Genomic DNA, 22120 nt, shown 5'->3' with positions numbered 1-22120 from the left:
ACTATACTAAGGGCTTTATGTGCAATTTCTTATTTAATACTCATAAAAATTCTGCAAGATAGGAATCACCATTATCCCCATTTTCTATAAGAGAAAACTGAAGCCCAGAGAGCTTAAGTAACTTTCCCAGGTTCATACAACCAGGGAGTGGCAGTCAGGACTTGAACCCAGACTCTCCAGAATTCTATTCTTATGCCCACTGACCCTTCAGTAAGGGTTGTCTTCAGGTGTATTTATCAATTCTGACCCAATAACTGTGGATATAGGAGATTTGATGTTATGACTAGCAGAGCCTGGCTCACATGCTTACCTATAGAGTCAGAGGAAAAATAAGCTCCATGCAAATCATCTGGATTGGAAATACTCTAGACCAAATCACGGTGTCTGGATTCAGGGATGGAAAGAATCAGCCAGCGGGATGCCTGGGTGGCTCAGCAGTTGGGTATCTGCCGTTGGCTCAGGGTGTGATCCTCGAGTTTCACATCAGGCTTCCTGCATGGAGCCTACTTCTCCCTCTACCTATGTCTCTGCCTCTCTCCCTCTCTGTGTCTATCATAAATAAATAAATAAATAAATAAATAAATAAATAAATAAATAAAATCATGAAAGAAAGAAAGAAAGAAAGAAAGAGTCAGCCAGCAAAGGATATAATGAAATAAGGACTCAGGGAGTAGGCCTCAGCTCTCCCCCTGCCTTATAGCTCAGATGCTGGTCTACAGCTTTGACATCCCATGTAGAATGGGCTCCTTCCAGTCAAAGAAACATGGAATGATGGGCCTGTGTTCTTTGTATCCTCATTCTTATCAGCATATGGAAACAAGAAGACAATAATTGTGCCGCATTAGTAGGCCTGATAAACAGGTTTTGGGCTTTGACATTCTTGTTGTACTGGCACTGGGCCATTCCCCCTTATTTTTAGGACCTATGAGTTTTCTCTTTTTGTATACTTAGTGGCATTCTGTGGGCAGACCTGGTCATGGCCTATCACTATAAGGGTTGGTTTCCCAAGGAAAGTCAGGATATTATTACCAGAAAAAGAGGGAATAGATGAGGAACCAGCAAAAACAAGGTAAAAAAAATCAGGTAAATATAATAACTACAGTTATAAATGTTGTTACCCTGGTCAACATTTGTGCAGTTCTGTTTCAAAGAAGTTGAGTAACTGCCATGGTTATGTAGCTAGAGCATAGCAAAGTCCAGGCAAGAACTCCTGGCTACCTGTCCTATTTTTTTTTCCTCACTACACAAACCTTTGAATTTGTGTAGAACTGAGGACTTTCCCAAGACACAGAACTGTCAGTGCAAAAACTGGAAAAGTCCTGGACAAATTGGGGTGAATTGATTACCCTGCTATTAAGCCCTATGTAACTGTTTCATCTTTGCTGCCTTTTTTGTTGAGTTCATTTTGGTTTTTGTTTAATGTTGTTTTTCTTTGTTTTTTACAGATTTCACTGTCTTCAATTGCCCACACATCAGTGAATATTCTTTTTTTTTTTTTAATTTATTTATGATAGTCACAGAGAGAGAGAGAGAGAGAGAGAGAGAGAGAGAGACACAGGCAGAGGGAGAAGCAGGCTCCATGCACCGGGAGCCCGACGTGGGATTTGATCCCGGGTCTCCAGGATCAAGCCCTGGGCCAAAGGCAGGCGCCAAACCGCTGCGCCACCCAGGGATCCCTCAGTGAATATTCTTAATCAGGTTTTAACCACAGGATTTGTTGACTCCATGACTCAATTAATTAACGAGTCTGTGGGTCCCTGAAACTTCTAATTATTCTCAGGGAATTTTTAAAAAGGGAAATATTAAAGAACATGTAATATAAACTCTTCTTTGCAATACATATAGTGTAATAGTCGGCAAACTAGGAAGCAGAGGGCCTCCTTATGAAAATTAGTCACTGGTTACTTTTCAGATCATATGAAGAGAGGCCAGAGTTGCCTTCTTGAATTAAAGGGAGCGTTCAAGTCTTAAATCTTTAAAAATCGCACACACATACAAAAATGCCAGGGGATGGTGGGGAGGAACTCACAAGCTGATCCAAGCAGAAGTGGCTGGAACACTCAGCTTGCCCAAGGACAGAGCAGGCTGGGAATCTCTCCCAACAGCCTCTCCCAAGAAACACTCAGAGCCTTCTACTCTGGAGTGCAGGACGCAAGCATAGCACATCACAAGGGCCAGAACTTCCAGAGTAGGAGGCTTCCTCACGCTAGCAGTGAGTACATTTTCTTCTGCAAGTAACTGAACACCTGACTTGGACCATTAGAAAATATATTACCTCACAAGACTGGAGTGTAGAGGTAGAACAGAGTCCACATTGCCTGATTTGGAAGTGCAACAATCAGGGCCACATTATGACTTTCATGATCCCTGGGCACTTTTGCCTTCATGGACCTCTTCCTCCACTTAAAAAAAAAAAAAAAATGTATTTCATAGACTGCAATTGTATTAAGACATTTAATTCAGACTGGATGAAATTTTTTTCCTCTGACTTTATAAGAAAATAAAACATTGTGGAGAACGTCTAAAAGTATCATGGTTCCTAGGACCAGTCAGCCCCATGAAAAATCTATCAAGGACGTAGGTTCCATCCATGTGTGGGCCATTCACAGATTGTACCACCTTCCAGATCAGGCTGGCTTACCTCCAGGTGGTAATATGGTTGCCAGTGGTGACTGAAGCAAAGAGCTCTATTGCTCCCCTCTACTGTAAGCTTTGAAAGCCTTTCCCCTAAATCTGGAAATGAAGTACTTCCTTTGAGTTCTGATTAATTTGAAGTGGGACAATAGACTACCCCTGAATCAGTAGCCCAAGAATGCCATTAACAATTTCACTATTTTCAACTAGTAAAGAAATACCCTATCATCAGAAATAGGAAGGATGGGGTGCCTGAGTGGCTCATTTGGGTAAGTGACTCTTGATTTCAGCTCAGGTCATGATCTCAGGGTCATGAGATTGAGCCCCATGTCAGGCTCCTCGCTGGGCATAGAGCCTGCTTAAGATTCTCTCCCTGCCTCTTCCCTTACCCCCTACCCTTCTTCTCAAAAAAAATTTTTTTTTAATTTAATGAGATATTCACAAAAGAAGATATATTGATGGACAATAAAGAAATTTTAAAATGCTTAATATAATTAAAAATGAGATCAGTGTAAAATAAAACCACTAATGAGATGTTACTTATTTACCCACCATAACAGCTAACTCTATAAATGACTGACAATACCAGGTATTGGCAAGGATGTGGAGCAAATGGAATCTCACATGTTGCTGGTAGGAATGTAAAATGGTACAGTCACTTTGGGAAACACTTTGGCACTTTCTTTTAAAGTTAAACATATCCTTACCACATAGCCCAGTAGTTCCTCTCCTAAGTATTTACCTAAAAGAAAGGAAACCATGCATCCACACAAAAATTTCTACATGAATGTCCATGACAGCTTTATTCATAAACAGTCCAAATATTTATCAACAAGTGAACAGGTAAAAAAAAAAAAGTCAGGGTATATTCATATATTGAAATAGCATCAGCAATAAAAAGGAGTGGATTTCTGACATAAGGATACATCTCAAAAGCATGCTAAGTGAGGGAAGCCAGATATGAAAGAGTACATACTCTAGGATCCACCTATATGAATTTCTGCTGAGAAAAAAAAAACTGCAGGGAGACCAGTTAGGAGGTTACTGTAATAATCCATGTGGAAGATGCTGGTTGCTCAGACCAGGGTGTTAACAAAAGAAGAGATGGAGAGTGGATATATTTTGAAGATGGAGCCAAGAGAATTTTCTGAAGAACTGAATGCAAGGTGTATGAAAAAAAAGAGAAATCAAGGGTGACTCCCGATCTTGGAGCTGAGAAAACTGAAAAAACTGAAATTGCTGTTAATTGAGATGGTGAAGCAGGTGGATGGAGAAGGCTGGGAGAGTGAGACTCAGCAGACCTAAGTCTGAAATGCCCATTAGGTGTACAGATGAAGATAACAACGTCAACAGTTGGATATTCAGGCAGGAAGAGTTCCAGGTTGGAGATAGAAATTTGAGAGTTTCAACCCACTTTTTCAGGGGCTAGTGCTGAGGATAGAATTTTTTAAAAAATTAGAAGAAAGTGTCTGGGTAGATTTTTTTTTACTATACAAAGACAAAGTTCTTCTCTCTCTTTCTCTCTTTTAAAAAAAGTTTGGAGGTCATTAATGACTAGGAACACAAACTTATTTGAATTTTGGTGGTAAAAATCTTCAACACTAAAAAAATAAAATAAAAATGAAATTTAAAAAATCTTCAATACTATTAGCAAAATCCCACATACTTATGTAAGGTTCAGGGCCATGAAGCTCCTTTGATCTTGCCCAATATTGTATGGCTTGCAACCAATCTGGCAAGGTCTAAACAACCCACTGCATACCCCAGAGATAAGGAGAGAGGCCTCCACCCAACAAACAGCCTCTCTGTCTTGCAGTGTCTACCACCTTCTTCCCTGGTGGCCAGCAGAAAAGGGAAAGGAGCTGATCCTCTCTCTCCCACCCTCTCTGTATCTCATTCCAGGTCAAAGTCCTTAGCACCTTCAGTTGGCACATTGTCTCATTCATGAAGCTGTATTTGGCTGTTTGCTTCCTAGAAGATATGACTGAGTTGGAAGCAAACTATTAATCTGACTGTAGAGTTGGAGCCTTCAGAGATAACAGCAATCTGTGTGGTATGATTTGAAGAAGCCAGAATTCTCTCTCCCTCTCTCTCTCTCTCTCTCTCTCTCCAGATTCTGGAAATTCCACCATTAGTATGAAAGGTGAAAGTGAAATGCCCAACTTTCAATAACCAGTCCTGGGGTACTCCCGCGAGCAAACCGGTGGAGAGAAGAGAAGCAGCAGGTAAGAAAAAGGGCCCACCGACAGGAGAGGCTTGTGAGCCCCAAAACAAAGCTGACCTCACAGTCGTTAGCCTGAGCTATCCCTGGCTCATTGCCCCTCCTAGCACATAGTAGGTCAAGAACGTTTGTTGAATGAACGGATTCTCTTTTTTCCTACATTTGAGGAAGCAGACCTCAAATAATAAAACCAATAAATAGGGGATCCCTGGGTGGCGCAGCGGTTTGGCGCCTGCCTTTGGCCCAGGGCGCGATCCTGGAGACCCGGGATCGAATCCCACATCGGGCTCCCGGTGCATGGAGCCTGCTTCTCCCTCTGCCTGTGTCTCTGCCTCTGTCTCTCTCTTTCTCTGTGTGACTATCATAAATTAAAAAAAATAAAAATAAATAAATAAAACCAATAAATAAAGCGTTTGAAAGAAAGGGCAAAAGAACCGGTTCAATGAATGCGGTTAATCCACTGTCCTAGGATCCGCTTATTGGGGAAAAAAAAAAAAAAAAAAGTTTAAGCAATTTCTCAGGACCCTGAGCGGCTGTCTCTGTCTCTCTCTTTGGAGAGACGTGTCCCCTGTCCCCAGCACGGCGCCGGACACTGTCTGGAAGGCTGGAGCGTCAGCAAGGCTGATTCGAACCCAAGACCTCCGGTGCCATCCTCGGCCGGGCCCTGGGAGGGGGCGCGCACCCGGCTGCGCAGAGCGCTCCCCGCGGGGCCTGCGGCGCCGGGCTCGGGCCTCGCGCCTCCCTCAGCTCCCTCCCCGCCCCCCTCCGCCCTCCCCCTGCCCTCCCCTTCTCCTCCTCCTCCTCCTCCTCCTGGTCCCGCCGCCGCGGCCGCCGCCAGACCTCGCCCGTCCGGACCCACCGGGCTGCGCTCCCCCGCGCTCTCCCGCCGCCGCCCCGGCCCGCAGAGCAGCGCGGCCGCGCAGGTAGGAGCCCCGGGCGCGCGCGGGGACGCGGGGGGGGGGGGCGCTGCCCGGGCGTGCGGGGCCCCCGGGCGGGGAGGGCGGCGGAGGTGCGCGTCCGGGACCGTGTGTGGGCGCGGGCGAGCCCGGGTGACAGCTGCCGGGATGGGCACGGGGGTGCGCGCCGGGCCGGCCGCCGGCTCCCAGGTTCCGAGCCTCGAGCCGCACCTGGATTCCAGGGCCGCTGGCTGCACGCGAGCGCGGCGCTCCGGGGCTGCAGCCCGGATCTCGCTGCAAGCACGGGGAGCTCCCCCCACCCCCCGGGGGCGCCAGGCCGCCGCCTGCACCCCGCTGCGCACCACCGCCTCGGGCTCTGACCCGGAGCAGCCCGAGCCTGCAGGCGGCGTGTCGGGTACCGGAGGGACTAAAAAGCCCCCCCGGGGGGTGGCGGGGGCGAGCGGGCGCTCCGGGCTGCTCCTCCGCGCAACCTGGGGCTTCCGCACAGAGCTGCGCGCAGAAATGCCCATTTGGGAGTTTGTTCTGGGGGGTGTGAGAAGGAACCCCGCAGGGCAGGTATTCCACTAGGGGAGGAGGTTGCCCTTTGAGTTTTGTTAAAAAAAAAAAAAAAAAAAAGTTTGAAGCCAGGGTAATTCATACCGGTTCATGGGTATTTTTGCTGAGCTGTGCGAGGAACTTCTCGAGCCGGAGGTGAGCACACGGGAGAGCCCTAATATTTCAAGGACTCCGAGGCTTGCCCCTCCACCTCCTCGGTGTGTGTGCGTGTGTGTCTGTGTCTCTGTCTCTCATACACACATGCACACGCACATGCACCATCTCCTTTGAAATTCTTTCCCTTCCACCCCCTTGCTGGAGCCTGTTGTGAAGGTGCAGTATAAAATACCCGCTGAATATCCTTTGTATATGTTCAGCGCAGCTGGACGGAGCAAAGTGAAATGTAATTCTGCAGCCGGTTTACAGGCTTTGCTGCCTCATTTGGCCCAGGGAAGGTTGGGAGGGGGGGAGAGGGGGGGAATGAGAAAGTAGATTGGAAACTGGGTATGAGGGAACCTCCGCCTCTCCGTCCTGCCCTTCCTTGCTTGTTTCTGCACAGCTACGGTTTTGTTATTTCTCCAGCAGCAGATACTAAGCATCAGTTTGTCCTTTGTTTTCTTTGAGATTCACGATGTTGAAAGCCCTTTTCCTAACTATGCTGACTCTGGCGCTGGTCAAGTCACAGGACACCGAAGAAACCATCACATACACGGTAAGGGGCGATGGAATTTGAGATAAGTGTGGTTCAGCGGGATTCTGTGACACAAGGGGGACTTTATCCATTCCTGCCAGTGTATGTGGGCTGTAGGCTGTAGAGGGTAATAAATTAAACAACGCTTTAGTAGGCTTCACATTTAAGATTTGTTTAAATCACTCGTGGTCCCTCCAAAAGTTCTTTTAGATCACCAATTGAGATAGGGACTGAAACTTAATGATTTCTGCAAGACTCAAAAAGGAGACCCTTTAAAAACAAGAACTAAAGTAAGCTACATGTTTCCAACACATTTAATAAATGAATGAGGATAGGAATTGGAAAGCCTGGATTCCTATATACATGCAGATAAAACCAAAACTTGCAGAGTAAGACAAGTCAAATAAGAACATACACTACAGGGGATCCTTGAGTGGCTCAGCCATTTAGTGCCTTCCTTCGGCCCAGGGCATGATACTGGCCCTTCCGGATGGGGATCAAGTCCTGCAACAGACTCCCTGCATGGAGCCTGCTTCTCCCTCTGCCTGTGTCTCTGCCTCTCTGTGTCTCTCATGCATAAATAAATAAAACCTTAAAAAAAAAGAAAAAAACATACACTACAAAAGCACATACCTCATTTGTGTATGTGACTTATGTTCTCATGTAAATGGCCTTTATTAAACTTATAAAGGCTATATATTCAATTATGGTATAACTGATAATTCATATAAATGCCCTTCAGGTAAAATTTACGTGCTACCAGGATGCAGTATTGGCTAACGTGGTCTTAAAATACATTGTGTGGGGGATCCCTGAGTGGCTCAGTGGTTTAGCACCTGCCTTCTGCCCAAGGCATGGTCCTGGAGTCCTGGGATCGAGTCCCATTTCGGGCTCCCTGCATGGAGTCTGCTTCTCCCTGCTTCTCTGCCTATTTCTCTGCCTCTCTCTCGGTGTCTCTCATGAATAAATAAAATCTTTTTAAAAATTTAAAAATAAAATAAAATGCATTGTGTGAAATTTGGTTTTGCATTTTCTAATTAATTTGCAATTTTTAATTAATTGCATCTGATTATTTCCAAGTAATATTTGATTAATTAGTTGATTGCATGGAAATAAGCAATGTTAATAAAATATTGAAAACTCATCGGACCCATCCTATTATCAGGAATGGATGTGGCGAAAACAGGTGACAGTACTTATCTCACTTCCAGTGAGTTTGTTTGCACCTCTGCTTTGTGTTTTCTTTTGTTTGTTCGTTTTTGTTTTGTGTTTTCTAGTCTTTAACCGGTGTTGTGAGGCAAGTGACATTTGTCCTCGATCAGAATATGAAAAACATATTTTTCTACTTGCTCCCAATTTAAAATTAAGTAATCCTACTCAAAAGAATGTGAAAAATTTTTGAAAATAAAACTCCTAAAAGTGAGCTAATGTCAATTACTGGTAATAAACATTATCTCACTTTTCGGTATCCTATTATCCCTAGAATGTTAATATTCATCTGGAAAATGTTCCTTGTTGTTGTTCAGATCAACTATAAATCAAATCGGGCTTCACATAAATATTTTGTTAACTTAATGATAAATATAGTTGCTTCCTTTGCTGAAGATAAATAAAGCATGAGAAATGAATACATGTGTTGTTTATCTTCAAATGAGAATGTTTTATTATTCAGGCTAAACTTACTACCTTCTTAGATAAAATTAAATTAACTACCCATTTTTATATTTATCCAATAAAATATTTTATTGCTTTTAGAATTGCCTGTCTTAGTTCATCAACTAAATCACATTCATCTTTAGCAGAGAAAGGTCACTGTGCATTAAACACTATAGTTTTAGACCACTAACTAGGATTCATTATTATTATAGCAGATTTTCCAGATATGACATCCTTTTTGTTCTAAAATTAGGTCTGTTTTCTCTTCAACTGGGTATGACCTATAATTCATGGTTAAAGAATAAGATGTAACTACTTTGTGAGTACCCCATTGTGGAGACATTAGCTCCTTTCATTTTCACAGCAAAGTATGAGGTAAGTGGTATCATCTTCCTTTCATCAATAGCAGAACTGAATATCAAAGAGAGCATCTAACTTGCTGAAGGCTACACAGCCAGCAAGTGGTGAAGCTAAACTCAGCCTATGCTTGTTTAATAACAGGCCTATATTAAATGTACTGGAACTAAATACCTAAAACTATCTGCATATTTTCTCTAGCTAGCTAGCATACAGATTATTCAAAGTGAACTGTCATTGTGCCTGGCCTGAAAGATACTTTTTGGAAGATTGAGCTCATATCCATAAGACAGCCTCATATTCCCCTTCCATTTTAAAGTTAGGGTCCATTCAGCCATTTCCTTGCCAAGTAGCTGCCATGTACATAAGCATTTCTTACCACCAGCAAAATTTAAGTTTGTTTACTAAGAAAACTCAGACCTTCACCTCAGGGAATTTGCCCCGGGAAAATACTGTTGAGAACTACAAAGTTCCTAAGCAAGTACAAATCATACATACTATACAAGTTGCTAAAGAGATAGAAAAGCAAGTAAATAATTAATGTCAGTACTGGATTGGGGAAAAGTCGAGTTCTAGGCTGAATCTTGAAAGAAGTAATGATGTCAGACTAATCCAGAAAGGCTAAAGGGGCACCTCAATCAGAGAAAGTGTCATGATCAAAGTCTAGAGGTAAAAATAACCGAGACACATTGAGGAGATGACCAGGTTAGATGGGCTGGAGCTAGGTAGTGCGGGGAACCTGAAGATGACAGAAGTGGGAGTTGAGAGGTCTGCAAGCAATGTGAGCTCTTAAATGTAGGAGTAACATAATCAAGAGAGCAAGAAAGATTGCTGTGGAGGCTGTGTGTGGGGCACAGAGACATGGAGGACACCCAAGCAGCCTTGGCCATGCTTGAAGCCAGGAAGGCTTACACCGGTGTGGTAGATATAGACATGGACACAAAGTCAGCAGAGCTTGAAGGAACACAATTGGAAAAGTCAGTGTGGGTGTTAGGATTATAATCCGGGGTCCCAAGAAAGGTAGTAGTGCCTTGGACAAATGGGAGAAACTAGAAAGAATTAGCCTAGGAGATAAAGTGAGTTTAGTTTCCACCCTGAGAAGTTTCAGATATATCGCTAAAATATTTAAACTGAGCTCCCCGTCTCCATTCAGCTGTATACTTGCCAAGCATCTGTTGTGTGTGTAAGCAACTCTCAGCTCTATTAAAAGGATTCAAGTGTATTTGTTCACTCTACTTTTTGCTCAATCTTTCGTGAAGCATCTTCCTCAAATCTGCATCTGGTCAAATATTTTCCTTAAAAATGCTTTAGGGACAAAATAATCAATTAAAAAAACTATTCTGGGGCTTCATCACCTATAGCCGCGTTTCTCAAGAAGTAGCCTGTAGGCAACCTGTGTTAGAATCACCTGGGATGCTTGTTAGGAATTCAGATTCCAAGCCTCCTACCTACACCTACAGAATCTGATCCTTTGGGTCTACGTTCATGGACATTCAAGGTAGGAATTGATTCCTGCCTGTCCCTCTAACTGCATCCCTCCACCCAGACTATTTGCAACCCCTTCTCTCTTATGCAATGTTACACCTTTGCTCACATGGTCCCTCATCCTAGAATTCCCACATTTCCCTGGGAAGAGCCTGTAAGGCCCAATTCACTTGTGGCCTCTCTCATGAAGCCTTCTCTTGCACCCTGTTATACCTCCACACAGCCCTGGACAGAGTCCATCACTCCTTCTACATGCATGCTTGTGTCACAGCACCTGACATCTTACTCCAACTTGTCTACCTCTCTGTCTCCTCTTCTGATCTGTGAGCCACTTGAGGATGAGGACAAGGCCTTCATGACCTTTGCATACCCAGGGAACAGAATGGTGCCTTGTAGGAAAAGGTACTCAGCAGATGGTTTGTTCAGTGAGTGAACTAGAAAGGACCTGTAGCAACTGAAGCTAGGAGGCAGGCCAGGGTGTGAGTAGGAGGCTCGAGACTCAGCTGAATAGGAATAAGGAAAGGCAGGTGCTAGAATGCTCCAACAGAATTAAGAGAGGAAAGGAATGGTCAAGGGCTGAAAAAAGGGACTTGGTTGAATTTTTTTTTTCCTAAAATGTATAATGTGGGAGAAGGGCAAATAAAGCAAAAAGGACATTCAGAGAGTTTAGAGAAGATCAGTATTGAGTCAGAGAAAAGAATTCTGAGATGGTGACGGGCAACTGTACCAAATACAACACAAGTGTTAAGGCAGCTGGTGATTGAGAAGGGAACCCTGAAGTGGTCCAGTGCACAGCTTTGTCCGAAGGAAGGAAGAAGGGAGAAAAGGTGGGAAGAAAGGAAGGAAGGAAGGAAGGAAGGAAGGAAGGAAGGAAGGAAGGAAGGAAGGAAGGAAGGAACCACGAGAACATTAAACTATCCATCTCATCATCTATCTAGGACTCTAGAGCAAAAATTGTTGCCATAGAATGCAGCTTTTAGAGTGACTTCTTAGAAAGTGGATACGCCAATTAACTGTCTCCTGGTCCCATCTTTGATGTTTTCTTCACAGCAATGCACAGATGGCTATGAGTGGGATCCTGTAAGACAGCAGTGCAAAGGTGAGCCAACTTCAAAGACTTCCCACCTGAACATAGCTCTCTGTCTCCATCTCATGTCACTCCTCCTGTCCTGTTTGTATTCTACCAAAAAGGCATGAACATATTTTTACATGTTCAGATTTCCCTCTGAGAAGATTCCTGATTTATTTTATTGCTGACCACAGATATTGATGAATGTGACATTGTCCCAGACGCTTGCAAAGGTGGGATGAAATGTGTCAACCACTACGGAGGATACCTCTGCCTTCCTAAAACAGCCCAGATTATTGTCAATAATGAACAACCTCAACAAGAAACACCTGCAGCAGAGGGCGTGGGTGCAGCAGCCAATGCAGCCGCCACGTCTGGGACAGGTGCCGGGGGCGTGGCAGCCAGTGGCATGGCCACCAGCGGGGTGATGCCCGGTGGCGGCTTCGTTGCCAGTGCTGCCGCCGTGGCAGGCCCTGAAGTGCAGACTGGCCGAAATAATTTTGTCATCCGGCGGAACCCAGCTGACCCTCAGCGCATCCCCTCCAACCCTTCTCACCGGATCCAGTGTGCAACGGGCTACGAACAGAGTGAGCATAACGTGTGCCAAGGTAAGCATGATTTATGTTACCGAGAATGTTCTGATCCCAGTGCACCTCGGGGTGAGGATGATAACACCTTTACTGAGAAGCTTCCCACATCTCACGGTTGTGCTGAGTGCTTTGCCTGAGTTATCATTTAATCATTGCAAAAATCCTAAAAGATGGTTGCTGCCTGTATGGTCCTCATTTTATAAATGAGGAAGCGGTGGCTCAGAGAGGTCATCAGTGATTGTCAACCTTAGCTGCACTTATCTATCTGCAGCCACTTGGGAGCTTCTAAATTTCTCCATCTCCAAGCCACACCCCAGCCCCATTAAATAACGGTCTCTAGGGGTGAGTTCTGGGCACTGGTATTTTTTAAAGCTCCTCACAGTGGTTCCAGCAGACAGCCAAGTGTGAGCACCAGGGCCCACACAGGTGGGGAGAGCAGAACTAGCCTCCAAACCCAGGCATCAGAAGGAGCAGTCAGGTTATTCATTTGGAATTTGAAATTGTGCTGTCAAGCTACTCCATAAATGTCCACCTTTGGGTTCTCAAACTTTCTTTTCATTGAACTTGCCACTAATTTATTTTTCTCGCTGAGGGATAAAGAAACGGGATTTCTGTTTCTTGTTACCTTTGCAGGAATCTCCCCCTACTCACATTTATATCTTGTTAAGTCCTCATCTGAGTACATTTCGCTTGTATCACTTGCACCATGGCACCATCTGCTTGGACTTTTCTGTTTATTTTCACAAGGAGTACACATCACTGTGTATTCTAGAAACAGCTGTAGACTCATGCTAGCAAAATGATAAGAATCTTGGGCTTTGAAGATGTGTAGGATATTAACTAACTAGACTGTGCTTAGAGATTTTGTTTCCCTTTTCCTATTTAGCAAACCCTTTCAGATCTGCCTAGTGTGGAGCTTGTTACTGAAATGGGCCATAGGAGCCCCCGACTCCTTTTTTCACCACCAGAGGCTGACAGAGTAGATCCCATATGACACCACAGGTGCCTGGTACACACTGGCCCATAGAAAGGGTCCAGATCTTACCTTCTACCCGTGCATAAGTGAGGAAGAGAGCACTTTCCTCCCTCAATACTAAGGGGTTGAATCAGGATCACCTAAGTAAAGGAAGCATCTTCTGTTTCTCTGATATGCTGCCCTTTATTCACCAGTGTTGAGTTTTATCTTCTGTAGGAGATAGATTTCAAATGGCTTATGAATGAAGGACACCTATCATGCCCTGACTTTAATTATTTTGTATTTTGTGTTCAAATTTTTAAGTACCCCACATCAAGAGCTAACCCATGCTGTGATGGTGTCACTTTTCAGAGGGTGCATCATATCAGCATCTGTTTCGTGTTACTGTCATGAGTCAGAATTCCAATATTGATGATGAATGCTTCAGCATCTGCTTGATACTCCAATATCTAATTTAAGGATTATGTCAAGGAGATAGCCTTATGAGGTTACTTTACGTATGTGTTTGAATGAATATCGATAGGAAGTTATCTTCAGTTTATTTAAGATAGCAACTTTTAATTGTGTTATTTAAATATATGGTTGGAATAGATGGTTTGGTGGTATTTTTCTGAAACTGGAAATCTATGCTGAAATCTTTTTAAGTATTGACTTTTATATGCTGAATTATTTTTCATGCTTAAAATGTATATTTTAATGGTACTTAAGAGAGAAAAAAAAAACAGATAAATGAATGGGTCATTTCCCAAAGTGGCTTATAGTCTATCACTGACAATTGTGGTTGAATTCAAGAACAATGCCTAGAACTGAATGAAGAAGTTCCAGGACAGAGCATATTCAAGACTTACAACATTCATTGGTTACAGTAGAAACTGTGTAATAAAAGATGAATAATAAAAATGAAATCCTATTTAATTTTTCTTAAAAAGATTTAGACTTTAGACAAAGTTATATTTCACAGATTAAAACATTTGTAATTCTTACTTTTATGAGATTTTTTTCTTTACTTATAAGCTAAAACTATTAAATGCCTTGCTTATGATAGATGCTAAACACATACTTACTGATTGTGTACACACAAGGGTATTTCTAACCCAACTGTTCTACACAATTCAACCAATTTCTATAAACTTGGGGTTGGGGTCGGTATCATTGAAAGCAGGGTTAAAAGTTTTTTGGATGACTTAAGGCTTAAGTTGGACTTCTTCCCACCTCACAATTTTGCAAAGTGCCCATAAATGTGGATTTACTTAATTGTTGATAAAAGGGGGTTATTTCATATGATAACAACAGGATAATCTGTCTAGGGAATCTGACTAACATAAGTGGAGTCACACTTGTGCCCGTTTATTATTGAGCTAATCAAACATGCAGTCCAGCTTCTTCTAATTGCCTGCAGATGTATGACATTCTCATTCCAGGCCAGCAGCACAAAATAATGTTTTATAACCAATGTGAAAGTGCAGGGACCTCTGCTTAAAACAATAATGTGCTCCAAGGACCTATATTTCTGACATCATTGTGGAGTTTGAAGAGCCTTCTGTTTTAATAAAGATCTCCACTCCCTTTTAAATGTTTCATACTATGCCCAGTAATCCAAACACATTTACCATGGTTGCTGGATCAGAATAAATGAATGTCTACAGATGAGTCATATTTGTATTAAAATAATTTCTTTTTTCCACATATATTTTTCAACAGGTACAGTTTATCATTATATAATCTAAAGCTGAGGGCATTTTTTTAATGTAATGGCTGAAATCTGTACTGTCCTTCAGTGTTAAAGTCAATTGTACCTTTGAACACATTATTACCAGTTATGGATGGTGCCTAATAATTTAAATACCAGTAGATATTTTAAGAGTAGTTCCTTTTATAAATATATTTTTTAAAGATTTATTTATTTATTTATTTATTTATTTATTTATTTATTTATATGGTGGGGAGAGGCAGAGAGAGAATCTCAAGCAGACTTTCCGCTGAGCCTGACTTGGGTTCTATCTCACAACCCTGACCAACTCTCTGTGTTTTAACATTCAGTGAAACATGATATTTTTTATTCCTTTTCATGTATTTGTCTATAGTTTTTCAATTTTGTGCAAAAGCAAGAGATTTAAAAAGCAACATAATATCCAAATATCAATTCACACTGAGCAATTTTTTTCAGAGAATTTTTGCCAACCATGGATAATGCTGGGGGGAGCAATTTGCACTGAGAATTTCAAATGACAGACACCATCCTTGGCAGCTATAAAACTATGTGAATATCATTTTATTGTCACATACCTGGAGTCATGTATAAACAAAGTTTTAGAAATTGTTCCTCTAATGATAGGAGCTATCACCTACAAAAAAGACAACAGACCTTAATCTGCTCCAAAAGGGAGCTGAGTGAATGGGGAATATATTATAACGCATTGATGGGTCACTTTATTTTTCTACAACTTTATTGCAAGTTTCTGTTGATCTTCCTCAAAAGTAATGGATTTAGAAATCACTAGTTCAAATTAAGAAAGGAATTTTTAAAATAATATATAACTTTCTAAAAGCCTCATTCTTGTAGTAAAAAAAAATCATTTGGGAACTGGCAAGTAAGAGCATCAATTGCCCAATGTGAAGAAATTTGTTTACTTAATTTAACTTTCAAACAGTTAAACATAGGGTATTTTGTATAGCTAATAACTAAGCCATTACTAAAATCAGTCAGGATTTACAGATATCATTACTAATTTGCCAAAGAAACTCCAACATCAAAAAATCAACTTGATACAAATGCCTAATGAAGCCGATTATGGAGCCAAGCCAAGTGTAGTACCTGGCTTGTATTATGTAAGGTATAATTGAGAGATGTGAATACACAACCTTCTGACAGTCTCTGTTTACCCAAGACTATCCTGGCTTGAAAACTGAAAGCCCCACATTCTGAGAAATTCCTCGGTCCTAAGCAAATGGGATGGTTGATCACTCTAGCACACCCGCAATAACCAAATCTCTTGCACCTCCCAGTCAAGAGTGAGAAAGTCTCAACGTTAAAGCCATTTTTTCAGGTTAGGGCATTGTTTGCCCAGTGAAATAATTCTTTCCAATTTGTTTTAAACTTTCAAAAACCAAACTTCACTGATTGTTAAGTACCTGGACAAAGTCTTTCTTTGCTGTTATCAGGATCCCACTTGCCAGCTTGTCAATAAACTGGATTCCACATTGTTCTAGACTTTGCATGTGCAGAGGACCTAGACATTAGCACCTACATACTTAGATACATATCATACCATAGGTAACTCACTTTCCCACATTTCTGCTGGTGAAAAAAATGTTCTACACTGCCAAATTAAATACCATGCTTCATCTATAAAATTTTGTCAAGTTAAAAAAAATTTTAGCTGTATCTTAAATGATTTTATTTTTATTACTATTGTCTGTGATGCAGGAGCAACTAAAAAGCTAAAAAGAAAAAATTGCCTTTTTTTAAGGCCTAAAGGAAAAAAAATTATGCTCAGGGTTTAAATAGCTCTACACTGTTGGAGATCACCTATTATCTTTTGCACATTTCTTTATAAACATAAGGATAACTAAAATATTATTTTGAAAAGGAAAGAAGTTATTATCTATACATATACTTTAAAAAGGAGAAACTTGAACTAACATGTACAGATTCTCAGATGCTAGGGACGTCTTTCTTTGATTTCTTTCATTTGAAACATAAATGATCTCATATCCAAACGAGGATTTATAAATTATAGTGTAATCAAGTGGCTTAGCATACCTCGCATTGTCATAACAAAACAGCTTTCAAACACTACCCTTTTTTTTTATCCTCACTAGTGTCATTAGGGTTTCTCATTGCTTTGCTTAGTTTTGTGAGGAAATGCATAATTTTTGTTACGTATAATTATACAACCCAGTGAAAAACTCTGATCTCAGAAAATACATATTTTGCAAAAGGAAGACTATAATTGAGTAAAATATGATATTAACAGAAACGAATACTTCAAGCAGAAAGTAAAGTAGGTATTTAGCCTGCTTACTGCTTTTCATTGTTTTTAGTTGTTAATTGCCTTTGAGTATCTAAAAATTCTCAAAAGCCATATAAATGGATAGAAATTGAGTTTATAAGGATAATTTAATTACTTTTTACAATAAGCTGGTGCAGTGCAATAGAAGTTAATTGATTTTCTCTTGAAAAATCTAGCATAGCTTCATAATTTACTTTTCCAAAAACTATAGTCACTGAATATCTAGTTAATTAAGATAAGTCTAGTAGGGGCACTTGAGTGAGTAAGTTGATTAAGCCTCTGACTCTTGGTTTGAGCCGAGGTCATGATCTCAGGTTTATGAGATCAAGCCCCACTTCTAGCTCCAGGCTCAGTGGGGAATCTGCTTGAGACTCTCTCCCTCTGCTCCTCCCCTCTTCCTCACACGCACATGTGCACTTGCTGTCTCTCAAATAAATCTTTAAAAAATATTTATTTCTAATATACATTTGTGAACAATATGTATATGTACCTGATTCATGCACACTCATAAGTGTCCTTAAAATTACTTCGTAAAAATTGAACGGCAACTATTTGAGGTGAAAGGATGAAAGTATGATCACACTTCTGCAACAAAAGACTATGCTGTATAATTACCTAAGTCAATGTCTTCCAAAGTGTAATCCCTAGACCAGAAGCATTAGCATCATCCAGTAATTTATCAGAAATGCTAATTCCTGGTTTCTGTCAGACCTACTGAATCAGAAGCTATGGGGATGGCACTCAGCAATCTGTGTTTTAACAAACCTATGATTTTGATGTGTGCTCAAGTTTGAGAACCAATGCCCCAACTTAATCTTAACATCAGAAAATTGCATTCAGCTACAAAAATCAGAGGGTAGGGTCATAATACTTTACATGGGAAATGTGAAGTAGGAAAGACAAATCATCAAAAATATATATTCTGTTCCTAGGATATAATATTTCTATTTTGGGGATCCCTGGGGGGCTCAGCAGTTTAGTGCCTGCTTTCGGCACAGGGCGTGATCCTGGAGTCCCAGGATCGAGTCCCACATCAGACTCCCTGCATGGAACCTACTGTTCCCTCTGCCTGTGTCTCTGCCTCTCTCTCTCTCTCTCTCTCTCTCTCTCTGTGTGTGTGTGTGTGTGTGTGTGTATGTGTGTCTCTAATGAATAAATAAATAATATCTTTTTAAAAATGATAATATTTCTATTTTACTTCTCTCATCTTTCTTATTGTCATCATTAGCACTCTGATTCCTAAACATGAGTGGTCATGAGTCCTAGTTAGTAGGGTATGATATGTGCAAACTAGAGTGAAAGGAAGTGTCTAAAGTAGGAAACGAGATCTTGCTTGCATCTTTCTATAAAACCTGCAATTGCTGGAGCACCTGGGTGGCTCGGTCAGTTAAGTATCTGCCTTCAGCTCTGGTCATGATCCCAGGACTTTGGGATTGAGCCCCCACAGCAGGCTCTTTGCTCAGCAGGGAGTCTACTTCTCCCTCTCCCTCTGCCCCTACTCCTGCTCTCTCTCCCAAATGAATAAATAAAATCTTAAAAAAAAAAAAACCTGCAAATGCAAAATACCGTAACAGTCCTTAAATTGTCAGGTGAAACTCTAAGTTCTGCTCTGGCTATGGTAATGGTTGGTGCTAAGAGATACTCATACCTTCTATAAGCATCTCCATATGCTCACAGCATGAACTGATGACATGAGTTAATGCTGTTTGGAGGTGAAGTTCATGCAGAGTCACAAAAGAGGAGATTGACTCTGACTTTGGTCTTAAAGCATCTTTCATTTACCAAAGTGATAGGAGATCCTTCTAATACCAGATGCTCAGCTGACATCTCAATTTATTTAGATTCTGTGAAATCATCAGATATTAGAAGAGTGTTCCCATAGTGTCTTCTGTTAAATTTAAACTTGATCAAAGATTTCCTTCTCATCAAAGACGAGATTCTTGTTAAAACTAGTTAACACTTCTTCTGTGGAATGGATTTCCGTCTCCCCATAGCAGCAAAAAAGAAGCAGATGAGAGTAGAATTGCAAGGCTGGGTAACTTTAGGAATGTGCACTGATACTGGCTCATTATTTCTGTCTCTAGCAGAAAGTCTAAAACTGTATTCTCTGAAATCAACAAGTTGCCCCATTTGTAGGGATTGCCTTCACACTTGCTGAATTACTGGCACAATTCTAGTCTTTGAAACCAAAGAGTAAACAAAATTTGTCCCAAATGTGTTTGATTTTGCACGAACGTACAAATAAGTAATTCACGCCACATCTGAAATCCATTAGCATGCTTCTTTTTTCCAGGAGGTAACTGCAAATTGCACACTCAAAAAACAAAACTGATCAAGAAAACTGCATTCAAATATTGGCAGAAAACCACAGCTGTCATTGCAAGCATTTAGCTACAATTTCAGGCTTGTAGCTTGAACCTAACTGATTAGTAAACATTTAATAGAGATGAAGTGAAGAAATGACATGAAAGGAAGCTGAGTGGTAAGATACTGGCAGCAGCACGGATCACCTATTGCTGTCCATTTCATATGACCACAGATTCAAAGGAGGGAGAGACAGTGAATCAATGTTATGTAAATGTGTACTAAATAGACTGAAAAACTTGAGATTTGGACAAAATCAGTTCTTAAACCTTGAACTGCTTTTCAAATTGTTGTGTATCTGTACTAGTCAAGGGTAACCATTCAGTTAGTGCTCAATAAATTCAACCAAGTTTGAGGACCACTTTCTATTGTGAGGCACTTTGATAGAATCAAAGAGGAAGGAAGGAGTGGTCATTGTCCTAAGGGAACTTGGCATCATTGAGCTTTCAGTTATCAAAGAAGCAATAAAGGAAACCGACAACAGTCCAGCAAAGAAGGACATCACAAGGAGTGCATCACAAACTGCAAAAGTATCACCAGTGAATGATACAGGTATCCTAAGATACTTCTTAGTATCAAATATGTAATTCCTCAGAAATCTAATGGTGAATAATGAAAATACAGTTGTTTGGGGGAAATGTTAATATTTCTGATATTTGAAGTAACAGAATCATAAGGCTGGAAAATATTTATGTAAACTCTCTGATATTGTGAATAAATTCAAGGCACTTGATAATGCTCTCTAAAATAAGAATAAGAAAGGAAGAACGGTTCAGAGCAATCTATGTTGGTTGTTTTCCTCAACTACCAGCCAGAAATTCAAATGCTGAAGGGTCAAATCCAGGAAAGTCACTTAGTTGAGTGTAGGTGACTTAAAGAAATACAGTTCTTGGGCAGCCCAGGTGGTTTAGCGCTGCCTTCAGCCCAGGGTGTGATCCTGGTGATCTGGGATGGAGTCCTGTGTCAGGCTCCCTGCATGGAGCCTCCTTCTCCCTCTGCCTGTGTCTGTGCCTCTCTCTCTATGTGTCTCTCATGAATAAATAAATAAATGAAATCTTAAAAAAAAAAAAAAAAAAAGAAAGAAAGAAATACAGTTCTGAACTGGTCTCAAGGAAGGAAGAGCTGAATTGCTTGGGAAGTGAAAAGGAAATCCATGGATCCCAGGGGCCCCAGAAGAAAGAACCCAGCTTACTGAGGGCTCCTTGGGAGCTAATAACTAGCTTATACTTAAACTGTGGATGAAATAAGAGTGTGAAGTAGGGAACGGAAACAGAGATAACCATAAAAGCTGTGTGTATAGCTTTTATGTATGTCCAACTCAAATAAGAACCATGATGGGAACTGGAACTACTTTTGTGAATATAGTTAAATCCCAAAAAGTTCCAGCAACTGTAATGAAATAAGTTTTGCACCTTAAACAGCTTTGCGTACTATAAGGAATCTACTCCTAGTCCCTTGAGTGGAGGTATAGAACATGATCCAAAATGGGAAATAACTCATGGGGTTCTATTCAGTGTCCTCCCTGGATACCAGGGTCTATCACAATATGGATTAAGGAAGATTTTTTTTTTGTTCAGTAGTGAATTGATGTGCAAAGGTTTTGCAGCAGAGCTCTCCTGTCATACATACATTCACAAATGAGTATGCCACTAAGTTGTAGTTGACATTTTTTACTATTCAATAAAAAACTTAAATATCTCAGTATTTTTAACCAAATGTTGGTTAAAAAATAAGCTTTTTACCAAAAATTACAAAACTTTTATTCAGTATTAATTACCAAAATTATGAAGAGCAGTATGTCTGTTTTGTGGAGTCTGCTATTCAATCAATTCAGAAGCCTCTTAGAGAATTAGTTCAGCTCTAATTATTCTCTTAAAATGCAGGAGCTGTTGAGGTATCTGGCATCATTTAACTTTACTAAGCCCACTGATGAATTTTTTTCTAATCACCACATTTCATAATTTGAGGCCTGAAGAGAGAAGGTTATATAAGATGGTTTTCTCTCCTTATCCATCCATGTTCTTTCCTGAGCAGTTTGTGATATCACAAGACACCTCACCAAAAAGAGAAAAAGACAAAGAAGTTGTTAAAAGACACCTCAGAAATCTGCCTCTGTAGGCTCAACACCCCCTTTCTTGCCTAGATTACATTTATTCTTGCTCACACGCGTGTATGCACACACACACCTACTCAGGTTCACACCCATACACATGCACAGATATGTATGATGCACAATCCTTTTTGGTAGGAAAGTAACATGTATCCAAATTAAACTGATGGAAGCCAATAAAGCTTCTAACATGATTCCGTTACTCTCTCATTATTTCTGGAAAACCAACGCTGGAAACTTCATGTGTTTACCTATCATAGGAGAACAGAACACCTTGGACAGCTACTGCATTATTTAATCAACTAGTAATTTTGTTAGATGGAGTAGAGACAGGGTCAACAAAATAGAAGTAAATGTGTTAGGATGTGGCCATCTCAGCATTCTACAATGAGAATGGAATTTTTAATAAAATAAACTTTGCAGATAGACCCTCATAGAATGGATTTAAAAAACAGATTATTTGGGCCTGACACTGAATCCCCATGCCCTTTCATTCTTCAGAC

General features: G+C 40.9%; 1 protein-coding gene across 2 annotated transcripts in view; it reads left to right on the top strand.

Annotated features, from left to right (window-relative positions):
* Nucleotides 1-5650: 5650 nt before the first annotated feature.
* Nucleotides 5651-22120, top strand: part of EFEMP1 (EGF containing fibulin extracellular matrix protein 1) — a 60138-nt gene continuing 43668 nt past the window's right edge. Inside the window, exons 1-4 of one of the 2 annotated variants that reach the window (XM_041755480.1) lie at nucleotides 5651-5778; nucleotides 6931-7018; nucleotides 11546-11594; nucleotides 11759-12172. In XM_041755480.1, the coding sequence (XP_041611414.1) occupies nucleotides 6938-7018; nucleotides 11546-11594; nucleotides 11759-12172 (544 nt within the window). In that variant the 5' untranslated portion in view covers nucleotides 5651-5778; nucleotides 6931-6937. Of the gene's footprint in view, nucleotides 5779-6441; nucleotides 6463-6930; nucleotides 7019-11545; nucleotides 11595-11758; nucleotides 12173-22120 lie in introns of those variants that run through there. The other variant, XM_041755481.1, reaches the window with a different exon arrangement.

Source organism: Vulpes lagopus, chromosome 5 (assembly GCF_018345385.1).
Source record: "Vulpes lagopus strain Blue_001 chromosome 5, ASM1834538v1, whole genome shotgun sequence".
NCBI lineage: Eukaryota > Metazoa > Chordata > Mammalia > Carnivora > Canidae > Vulpes > Vulpes lagopus.
This window is presented reverse-complemented; position numbering and strand designations above follow the sequence as displayed.